Raw genomic sequence first — 11,264 nt, 5'->3', positions numbered from 1 at the left:
AAGCATTTATCTACTGGGAGCGGGGAGGCAAGCAGGCCACGATCGTGTCCGTCTTGCCTGGCTCTAATGCTGGCCACCAGTTCCCCACGCTGGGTAAGACAGAGCTGCTGTCCCTGATGTGCCCTGGAGTTTCCCGGGTGCTTCCGCTATCCAAGTGCATGCTGACATAGTAATGTGCAGCCCGGGGCCTTGCATTCGTACTGCAGGAGCCATTAACTGCCCACAGCGTTGGGCACAAACGCGCTATAAAACACGTCCTTCCTGTGCCCCCTCACTATCCCAACGGGCCTCCATGGCTTAGCTTTCAGGTCAGCATCTGTATGTTAGAAATGTCATTTGGTTTCACTGAAGGCAGCTGTTGGGTGCAAGCACAGCTGTCTGCAAGGAGGCAGGGGCAGCTGGCAGAGGAGAAACAGAGCAAAAGCCCATTTCTTCCTTGTGTCAAAGGACTTTCTCGCTACTGGACTGTGCTGCTCCCTTCTTTGCCAGCCAATGCCCTCCAGCCATTCCTGCAGCCTCCTTCTTACTCCCCAAAGGTGCTGCCAGCATTAAAAAACCAGGAGTCAGCTTCCCCTGAATCTTAAATATCGCATAGCAATAATAATATACATGGGGGGCATCTCTTTCCTGATGCTCAAGTCTCTCAGGGTCACGTGCTGCTCACAAGCAGGAGGTTGTGAAGATGTATCTTTGTTTTCTCAATGGAGCTACAATCCCTCTGTAACGACACGGCTCGAGGATCCAAGAGAAATGCCCACCAGTATGCAACCCCCGAGGCCTTAGCTGAGCCTGGGCTACGACCTGAGTGAATGGTGGGTGCTCAGCCCCTCTGATTATCAGGCTTTATCAAGTTGGGCACCCCCAGAGAGAGGCCTGCAGCAGCAACGAGCTGTAGGCATCACATGCCAAGTTGTTTAACAAGAGGAAATCAGGGGATAGAAGCAGCCAATCGTTAGCGTTTTCTGTTACGAAATTAGATCTTCTCGGCTGTGTTGCTGCACCAAGCAACATCCCACACCTCTGCAGGAGGGAATTTGAAAGACACTTGGGGCATATATCACAACCGGACGTGTTTCGCACAGGTGGGAATCTACCTGTCCAAGACCCTGCCTGCAAACTTCCTACGGGCGGCTGCCTGCAGCGAGAAACGATGGCAGTGATGCACGCAAACCCCGCACCGGCGCATGAGACCCGTGTCACGTACAAAGCCACGCGAGCCTTATTTTGAAGGAAGGAAGATTTTGTGAGGAGCAGCAACCACTTTGTATTACCCCCGGAGAGAGATGTTAGATGGCCTTCCCCCTTCCTCGCTGTGACGGAGGTAGTACATGGGAGTCAATTTAGCCCCAGAGCAGCTTGAAAAGCTGTGCACTGGAAACACTTAGTACGGTGAAGTCAGACCTGGATTTAATTCAAGGGATGGAAAAGGCAGGTTCTCCTGTTAAATGCTCTGCCCAAAGGGGAAGCGGAGAGTTACTCGCAGAAAGACGGGAAAGGACCAGAAGGAGACACTAAGATCCAACCAAGGAAATCCCGTGCGACCAGCCGATGTGTCCAGATCCAGCCAGTGCGAAAGAGTCCGGCTGCGAAGCCAGCTTGAGGGCTCTTGGCACGACCGTCACCATTTCTATGAGGAGCTCCCTACACAAACTCTGGCCTGGATGAGTTAAATCTGCAGTGCTCTGCCTGGCGTCCCAGCTAGCTGGGGGCAACGCAGCATCCAGCAGACAAGACGGTTTATTGTTTAACTTCTAGTGCCTTGAAATCTTGCCAGCCAGCTTGCTCTGCTTTGATAGATAGCCGTGAAAGGGTCCTTCTGTGATGTTCAAGCTACTAGAGACACCGCGGGCCTGCGAGGCTGCGTGCTCCGTGCGGCTTGTAGTACAGGATGCAGCTGTAACCCCGTGGAATATATAAAAGGGTGGCTGCAAAGGGAGCAATTTGCCTTACAAAGCTGCATCTCTGACCCCCTCTCAGGCAACCCCGCTGCTCCAGCAGATGCCCACAGCTGCAGCACTGTGATCAGAAGCCAGCTGGCAGGACCTCAGGGACCAGGGGCTGTTCAACAAGGCTCATTCCCAACCGCAGACATGTTGATCGAGTGCAGTGGGAAGACGTCCCGGCACATGCTTGCCCATCGGAAATAAAGAGCGTCTTGGCTTTGCGAGACAGCACAGCCTACCCTGGCTGCTAACACAAATTAGGAGGTTTCCTTTCTATACCTGGTAGAGTTCCCACAAAAGTTCTCTGCTTCTCAGCTCTCTGGTTGGTGTCCTGCCTTTCTTCATTGCCTTTACGGTGCCCTGGAGCCATTTTCCTCGCTTTTCTATTCACCGTGACACCAAGAAACAAGTCTCCCCTGTTCACATGACTCCAGGGGCTGGGGCTTTCAGAGGAAACACCACCCAATATTGTGAGACTTGCAACAAATTGGCCAATCAGCCATGCTGCAGACCCCGATGCTTCTTCCTACCCAGGGAGGACAAGCCAGCTCTTTCTCTTAAACGCCCTGCCCCTGCTGCGAAGCATTTCAAACCGAGCAACCCTATTTTCCTAGAGAGCTGCCCACGCAAAGGGGCTAAATCCAATCCCTCCATAGTTATTGAGCAGGGAGGCTGATGCTGCAGTCCTGCTTGACCTGGCGTGGGGAAGCACCGGGCTCTTACATGCCAAGCATGACCCCAGCTCCGAGAAGAGACAGCCCCTTGTAAAGTCTATACAACAGCACTTAAGAGTCAGGCCACTTTCCTTTTCACGGAGGCGAGGCACAACAATGCTTTGGGCAGCTTTGACAAGGCATCCAAAGCTTCTCATGGTCCAGAGCAAACGCGCTCTCCCTTTTCAACGAAGCCCACAACCTCCAGCCTGGACCTGGCTCTCTGGAAGTGCTGTATCCCAGCAAAGTCACCGCAGCAGGGGACCTTCTCCCCGGCCCTGCAGCCAGCTGGAGCTCACACCTGGGAAGCTATAACACCCCACAGACCTCTCCCACCACCTGGAATAATTCAATGTTTTCGCTCCATCACATTCATTTAGTCCAGGAAGTGAAGGAACTCAAAGGGGAGCTCTTTACTGGAAAGACTTCGATAAGGTCTAATACAGCAGAGAAAAGACCAAAAAAGAAGTATCCTGTGGACAGATTTAGTTCATTGCACTCAGCTCCAACTACCACGACGCCGGAAGCAATTATATTTTCATAATGAATTATTTTCTACCTCGCTGCAGCTCGAGTGCTGGCGCAACAGGGCTGCACCTTTGAGTGTCTCTGACACTTCCTCGGCAGGAAGGGAGGGAGGCCAGCCTGCGTCATGGCGCTTCTCCTCCTCTATCCCACAGGTCCTTGTCATCTCAGCGTAACTCTGCGAGAGAAATGAATCCAGTCCCTTTTCCATCTCCTCCATTAAACACCCCTCACTGGGGGTCTTGGTCACCGCTGGGGCCTCCCATGCAACAAACCCCTCCTGGCTCGCAAGGCAGCACCTCCCAGACCCAAAGCTCCAGCCCACCTGAGCGCTGAGAAACGAAACCCCAACCCCAATCCTTACCCAGCTTGGACAGCTCGTTGCTCGGATTGATCCTCATCTCTGTCCTGCTGCTGTCTTTGCTGGCGCTGGTTTTGCTGGACTTCTTTCCGCCTTTGTAGGAATAGGAATCTGCCATCTCTGTAGCGAGCAGAGAACACATGGTAAGACGCATGCAGCAGAGAAAGCGTCTGCTGAAATCAAGAAGGGCTTCTAGGGCAGTAGGCAAAAAAAAAATAGAAACTATTAAACAGGACTAAGCAGTCTCTCCTTGAAGGAAGCAGGAAGTATTGCTAAGTATTTGTTACACGGCTGAGTGCTGCTACGGACATGGTTGAGATGCCGCTTTCATGATAAGACCCTCATGCTTATACGTACAAGAGTAAAGACTTCATTAAAAACAACAGGCTGGATCCATCTGAAGAAATAACAACCAAATGGCTTTTCCCATTCTCTTATTTCTCCGCTTTCATTAAAAGAAACCAAAAAGGGGGGGAAAAAGCGAGTTTTAATGAACAGATCGAGTGATAAATTTGCAATTTTCGCTATTAATGGGGAACTGTTATAAAGCGAGAGTCGTTAACGCTATCTCAGTTCTCCATATTAATAATTCAGTTTGGTTCCCTGACAAATATTGAGCATCAGAAACGATCCGGAAGGGCCCAATCTCGCTCCCAAACTGCCATCGAGTCCAACGGCGGCCGGATTCATTCTTGGATCGGCCGGTTGTTGCGGTTCTGGTCTGAGTCGGTTTTCAGCATTTGCAAACGTGCTGCAAAAACACTGATGAAACGAACGGTGGGAGGGACGTTTGGCGATCACGAGTGGTGTGAGTGTAAGGACGTGGGTTGCTGTCTGCGTGGCAAGCACAACAGCAATGACACACCGGAGTGACGTGCTCTAGAAGCTCCTCTTGCTTTTGCTAAGGTGGAGAAGTCTCGGCGTGTGCGTAACACTTGCTAAGCGGGCTGAATCCCCGGTGCCAGAGGTGGCGAGTGACAGAGAGCAGGCCCACCGCGGACCGCGTGGCCAGGGCAAAGCAGAGTGGGGAGCCTCTGCTGTAAAGGCCAATTCCACCAACTTGGGCAACTCCACCCTTGGTGGGATTCACCTGAAGTCCTCAGGGCTGGGAATGCAGTCTGCACCATCGGCCCTCAACTTGGACTCGGGTCCGCGGTTTGGGCTGAGCCGAGAGGTCTGAACTGCGGTCCCGCACCACGCTATGTGGGTGTTTCAGGTGAACATGCTGCAAACCCACCGCCGAGAGGAGCGCGCTTCCAGGCACCCGGGGTTGCATGGCGAAGGGGGCACCACCGCCACATTCAGAGGTGGCTCCTTCTCTTCCTCTCTCCCTTTGCCATTAGACAGATCCCTGGCAGAGACAAGGCATTTTGCACATCCTTCCATGGGACAAGATCTGAATGCTTCGTAGACACCGACCCATGGCCTTGATAGGCTGGCACATCCATCCTGCAGGAACACGGTGCTTTGGTGACTTGCCCGACAACATCCGGCGAGTCGGTGCCAGTCTGGGACACAGAATCCCATGTTCCAGCCCTGTACATCCTGCAGCCTGCAAGGACACAGGAACGCGCTGCCAACTTCCACTTTTTAGGGGTGTTAAAAGAACTTAATGATACGCAAGAAGTGAACAAGAAGAACAGCAGAACTGGAGGCAGCCTGGAGACCCCAGTGCCCCCCGTGGCACAGCTGCCGGCCTCTGCTATTTGCCATTGTGCAACTAACCTCCCAATGCGCCCTGCGCCTCCGTGCGTTAGATAGGGACAACGAAGCACAGCGTGTTTGGAAAGACTGGGTGCTAGTTAATGCGACTAGACTCCAGAACCAGGACGGTGCCAGACGTCCCGAAATCAGGCACGAGCTGTCCCCCCGTTTTGTCCCAGTTCCATTTCCTCTCCTGGTGCCAGTCCTTGCCTGGGTTATGATCCCACCGGGCAGTTTTCTGAAGAGGACCAGAGGCTCCCTTATCTTGCACCTCTGAAATCAATGGGAATTTCCCCACTGGCTTCATCAGAGACAGATGACGACCAGCAGTGTTGGGCTCTGACGCGTGGGTGGGATAAGGGCAGCGGGCAGAGCCCGACCTGGCTGGCTCTACAGCCAACCACATCTTGCAGCGTGGCTTGGAGGCCGTTTATAGCCCCTGAGCCTGCCTAGCCACATCCTTGCTTGTCGCCGAGCCCTGATGCACGGAGCCACTTCCTCGGAGCTGAAGCAGGGGCAGGGTGTTGTTGTTCACCCCCTCCTCTCCGACAGCAACCGTCTCCTTCTAGCAGAGGTGTTGCAATTCCCACCCTCCGCAAACCCTCCCCACTCCTCAGCCCCCGTGGCTTTATCGGCACCCAGCCACTTCCTCTCTCAGCCCCCGGCAGCAACCTGCACGGACGGGGCAGGCTCTAGCTGGGGGGCACACGACTGCAATGATTCCTTCTGGCCTGAAGGTCTACAGCTTCCTGCTAGCTCACGTGCAACTTGGTAAGTGTACCCTTTTGCTCAAGCAGTGTGTTGAGGCCTGGCGAGATCACTGCCATTCTGCTCTGTGCCAAACCACTTCACCCTCAAAGCCACGGATTTGACTCAACACCCAAACCTCCAACAACGTTGCTGCTTCTGCTTCCATCTGCCCAAAACCCAGTCAAAAAGAACCGGAAAAAGCCCATCCCTGCTCATTCAGCAAGCCACCTGCGGGTCAGCAAGCCCCTCTCTGGAGGGTGGGCTGTTGGACAAGCTGCAAAGCACTTAAGAGCCCGGATATCTGATCCTACAAGGTGTGCAGGCATCAACTCACGCATGCTTTTGATGTCCAGGGCATCGCTCCTCACACGGGGACACGTGGAATTGGAAGAAGCCGAGAGTCCTTAATGGGACTCTCTCTGTGGCCAAGGACAGTGCATTGGGCTTGAAAGCCAGCCATGCTGGGGACACCGGGTAATGCTCCGAGACTCTCCTGCTTGCAATTTTGGTACCAAAAGATTAGTCATCTTCCCAGACACCAGGGTTAGTCATCCTCCGATCGAGTGAGACATCCCAGCCTCGTCTCCACCTTCTCGGGTGCCTGGAGCTCACCAGAGGCACCGTGACTTTAACCAGCTGAGCTTCTTGGTGTGCTTCTTTGAGCTTTATCTACGATTTGATCCCAGCGGCAGGTGGAGGCAGCCCTGGTGTGCAAGGCACTGCACAAATATATAGCATCCGACAGTCCTCACCCCACTAACTTAGATCTTCCAGGCTAGGAGACAAGAAGGAGAAAGGGCAGGGCATGATTGTGTACAAGCAACACACGAGTCTCCCATCGAACAATTATTTATCGAGTTATCCCTATCAGAGACTCACAGACAATGAGGGTGGGAAGGGACCTCAGGGGGTCACATCTAGTCCAACCCCTGCTCCAAGCAGCACCCGCCACAACTGCATCATCCCAGCCCCTGAATGGGCTTGGATCCACAGACGGTGCCCAGACACCCTGCGTGGGATCTGTTTGGCCTGCTCACTTGGAGCAGTGTCGAGTCCCTTTGTCTGTGCACCCAGCTCCCCCGGCGTCACGCCTGGTCCCTCGCTGAGCAAGCACAAGCCCGAGAGCCCCAAACCTAGAGCCAACGCTATCAATAAACTCCCTTTCCTCCAACATTTCTTACTCTGTGCTGCACCCCTTCGGGGCCGGCCGAGATGACCTCACGAGGTCCCTTGCAGTCCTACTTTCCTATATCCCTTGAACACACCTCGCAGTGCAGTCATCCTTAGAAAGCAAATGCAAAGGAGGGGGTAAACCAAGATGAGGAAGAAAATCAGGGTTGGGTTTTTTGTGTTGATGTGAGAGAATACCAAAGGAAACCACTGAGGTATTCGCTCACTGCAACTTCATCCCCAACCTGGGATATTGCTTACATAGATCTGCTTTGGAGTTTAATTTCCTTAGCTACATACGCACAGGCAGACGGGGAGACAGACAGAACAGCACGGCACCGAAATAAAGACTTAATGCAAGAAAACCTGACATGGCTGGTCTCAGCCGTGAACACAAGACGGTGTAACAATGCAAAGCACTTCCCAGAGCAGTACAGTTCAGGTGTGCTACTGAATACTGATGCCGTGTTTTAATTAGACATGTACTACACCAGTGGATCTCAACCTATAGTCCTCAGACCCCTGCGGGGGGTCCGCAGGCTATGTCTAAGGGGTCTGGAAAAGGTGACTACGATGAAGTAAAAGTAGGTGAATATGCACGCTGACAACTCAAAGGGGTCTGGCACCTCTATTAGAAATTTTTTAGGGGTCTGCACATGAAAAAAGGTAAAAAAACCCACAGTGCTAGACCATAAAACCTCGGTGTTGATTGCAGAAATGTGCATGCTTTGATAATTTAGAATTAAGAGCTTATTATTTACTTGACAGACCGCAACGCTTCCCTTGCAACTGGTGCACGGGGGCCAGCGTGGTCCAGTGCTTAGAACAGGGGCCTGGGAGTCGGGGCTTCCCCGGCTGTCACGGATGCTCTGCGTGAACACGGCTCGCTGTGCGACACGCTGGGGAAGCTTCACGTGATGGGAGCTAAGCAAGGCTCAAGGAGGAGGAGGAGAGAGGAGTTGGGCTGAGCACAGAAGCAGGACGAACCCCTACTCTTACTCTATACCTGTTTCAGGATCGTGACCCCACCTGGCAAAAATCCCAGGAAGGACTCTCCATATATTAGCTCCAGCCGGGCTAAAGCTGCAATGAAATGGCCTGACCCCAGGCTGGGGATGTATGTCCCAGGCCCAGGAAGAAGCAGGTCACTCCAAACACATGAAGCAGCCTACAAAACTCCTGACACACGACCAAGTCCCACAGTAAAACCAGGCCTAAGACACTGCCATGCTTAACTGAACTCCTAATTAGATGACAAATTACAGCAGAGGAGCTTTGGGCCAGGAGATATCCTGGCACCTGGAAAAACTTCACATCCAAAAACTACACTGCGTGTCTTCGACGAAAAACGACCCCGAACACCGAACAATTGCGGCTCCTTCCATTCAACGCACCCCCTCGCAGTCAACCTTGCCCTGCAGCTCTGTAACTCTCGCAGAGATTTTATTTCCTCCCCAGCTGCTTCTTTAAAAGCTTTGCCCTTCTCTTTAATTTAGCTTAAAATCCCAGCTAATATACCGTTTACGCAGGGCAAAAAATCTGCTCCCAAACCCACCGTGGCTTTTAGTGTGCTCACCCCAGAGCAACAGAGCAAAAACCAGCCTGGCGTATCCAAACGTCTCCCTTTTATTTCCCGGCACGCATTAGATCAAGACGATTGATGACTTCCAACCTCTCTCCTCTGCTTCCTTAAGGTTGGGTTGAAAGCTAGTTTCAATTTACAATAGCAAAACAAACCCCCCCCCTGCCCAGCAGCCTCTAAATACAGTCGTGCTGGGACGTGGCATGTTAATGACATCCGAGATCGATTCAGGTGTTCCCACAAGGCGCAGAAAAGCGGGTCAGGTCTGTGATTAAGTGACACCCCACCGGTCTGCTACAGGGGAGCCCGAATTCAAGCATCTGGTCCTAGCCTGCCAGGAGCAGCAGGCAGAACCGGCGCATTTTAACCAATTAATCCTTGAACTCGCCCCCCTCCACCCTTTGGCCAACACAAGGACCAGGTGCGTCAATACGAGGTAAGCCCCCAAAAGCCGAGTTCAACGAGAAGTTATTACAACTCAGAAGCCAAATGTGGGAGCAAGGAGGGAGACACGTGAGACAACACAACCTACATACACACTTCAAATTTGTTCTCATGGAAAAACGCCTGGCCTCGATGCTCTCGCTCGACAGCACAAAGCGGGATACGGAGAACAGGCCGCACTGTCATGCAGTCACTTTGGGGTCAAGTTGATCTTGGGATAAGCTGGCATGAGTCCCATCGACGTGCAATGTATTCTACAGAGGCAAAGCTCATATCGCAGTTACTTAATTGTTCTGGGCAATGTCTCCCCTGCATCATAAGCAGACCTACCACTGGAAGTTGCAAGGCTTCTTGGCCAGCTTCCTGGGTCCTGGTGGCCAAGACCCAGAGACTGGTATTCCAAGGAAGCCATCGGGAAGCTGGTGAGCGGGTCCTTAAAAATCTCCATCGGACAAGACGCATCAGAGGGAAAATTGTGCAGAAAAGCCTCCGCTCACCGCTAAATGCCTCTGGTCAAATGAATGAAGTTGCAGCCATTTATACCTGAGTTTGGTCCCTTCAATCTCAGCCCGTGGTTATCTGCGTGGATGCCATCAGCCACTAACTGCTGGGATCTAAGAGTCCCCAGTACATCTGTAGGACTGGAAAGAGGGGGAAAAAAAGAGGCCTGCAGGTCCTTAATACGGTCCTCTCCCCCTGCCCTTCCCGGGTGAAGTGCCAACCACATCGTTAAGAACATGCCTAATGTAGAACGGGCTGAGACCTCGGCAATTTCCTTCACTTAGGATGAATAATTTATGAGCTGCTGCAAATGTTCCCCGTGTTGCTCCGTGCCAAAAAGAGCCCCGAGCTGCAGAACTTGCGAGCCGACAGCAGGAGGGCGCAGGCCGGGCGCACGTGGACAGAGGGACGCAGCCGAGAGCAGCCGCGGGAGCCTCTGGATTTACCTGGCTCCCATTAGCGCCAGAGGCCTGATGTTCACTCCGGAGCACAGCGTTTCTTCTGGCCCAGGGCAAGGCTCACAGGCCTGGGCCTGCGTCGTTCCTGTTTCGCAGTCCTTTCCGCCCATCTCCCCCAAATCACGCGCCGATCTGCCGTTCGGTAACTTTCTTAGAGCCTTCCCCCTCTCTGCGAGCCGTGCACCCCTCCGTTTACTGCAAAATACCGCGCTCGAGGGACTCGTTTCCTTCCTTCTTCGGCAGCACTGTTGCAAATGTACCCACCAAAAAGCCCCGTTGGCTTAGGAAGGGCTGGAAGTTTCGCCATGTCTCCTCGTGAGCTGTCTGAGCAGGGACCGAACGTGTCCTCGAGCAGGCGGGAAATCTGCCCAAGTTCCTTCGCAGAGGACATCTCTGGGTGTGTGGGAAGCCCGGGGTGCTTTACAGTTTCTGCTCTAGCAACTCTTGCCGCCCCCCTGCAGCCACGAAGCAATGGCAGAGAGAGGATGTAGGCACCCAGAGGTGACGAGCGGCGATAACCCCAGGGCATGCACAGCCCTGGCCGGCGCATGGTGAACGGGTCTCTCAGAGACACCCCTTCCCTGGCCTGGAGGGTACACGCCGCCCCGACCCCCAGGGACGCCCGGTCTCGCCTGCCCCGCCCCGGGCTGGAAACACACGGGAGCTCCCGCCTGAACGCGCCCCACCTGTGTGTCCCCCACCGCGCAGCCCCACTTGGAGGTCACCTACCCACCCTGACCCTACCTGGAGATCCCTCCTGCATGTCCCCCCACCTGGGCGCATCCCACCCACCTGCACGTCCCCCACCCACCTGGGTGTATCCATCCTGCACGTCCTCTACTCACCCACCCCATCTGGGCGCATCTGTCCCGCATGTCCCCCCCAGCCCCACCTGGGCGCATCCCACCCACCTGCATGCCCCCCACCCACCTGGGTGCATCCCACCCACCTGCACATCCCCCATACACCTGGGTGCATCCCACCCACCTGCACGTCCCCCACCCACCTGGGTGTATCCATCCTGCACGTCCTCTACTCACCCACCCCATCTGGGCGCATCTGTCCCGCATGTCCCCCCCAGCCCCACCTGGGCGCATCCCACCCACCTGCATG

At 54.0% G+C, this 11,264-nt stretch overlaps 1 protein-coding gene across 6 annotated transcripts in view; it reads right to left on the bottom strand.

Annotated features, from left to right (window-relative positions):
• Window positions 1-7,074, bottom strand: part of ZNF512B (zinc finger protein 512B) — a 33,312-nt gene extending 26,238 nt beyond the window's left edge. For 3 of the 6 annotated variants that reach the window (XM_025201675.1, XM_025201679.1, XM_025201680.1), the window contains exon 1: window positions 3,546-5,018. In XM_025201675.1, the coding sequence (XP_025057460.1) occupies window positions 3,546-3,696 (151 nt within the window). In that variant the 5' untranslated portion in view covers window positions 3,697-5,018. Of the gene's footprint in view, window positions 1-3,545; window positions 5,019-6,330; window positions 6,575-6,608 lie in introns of those variants that run through there. The other 3 variants (XM_025201678.1, XM_025201677.1, XM_025201676.1) reach the window with 3 other exon arrangements.
• Between the last annotated feature and the right edge of the window lie 4,190 nt (window positions 7,075-11,264).

The sequence above is a fragment of the Alligator sinensis genome, unplaced genomic scaffold, assembly GCF_000455745.1.
Source record: "Alligator sinensis unplaced genomic scaffold, ASM45574v1 scaffold752_1, whole genome shotgun sequence".
NCBI classification, from domain to species: Eukaryota; Metazoa; Chordata; order Crocodylia; family Alligatoridae; genus Alligator; species Alligator sinensis.
This window is presented reverse-complemented; position numbering and strand designations above follow the sequence as displayed.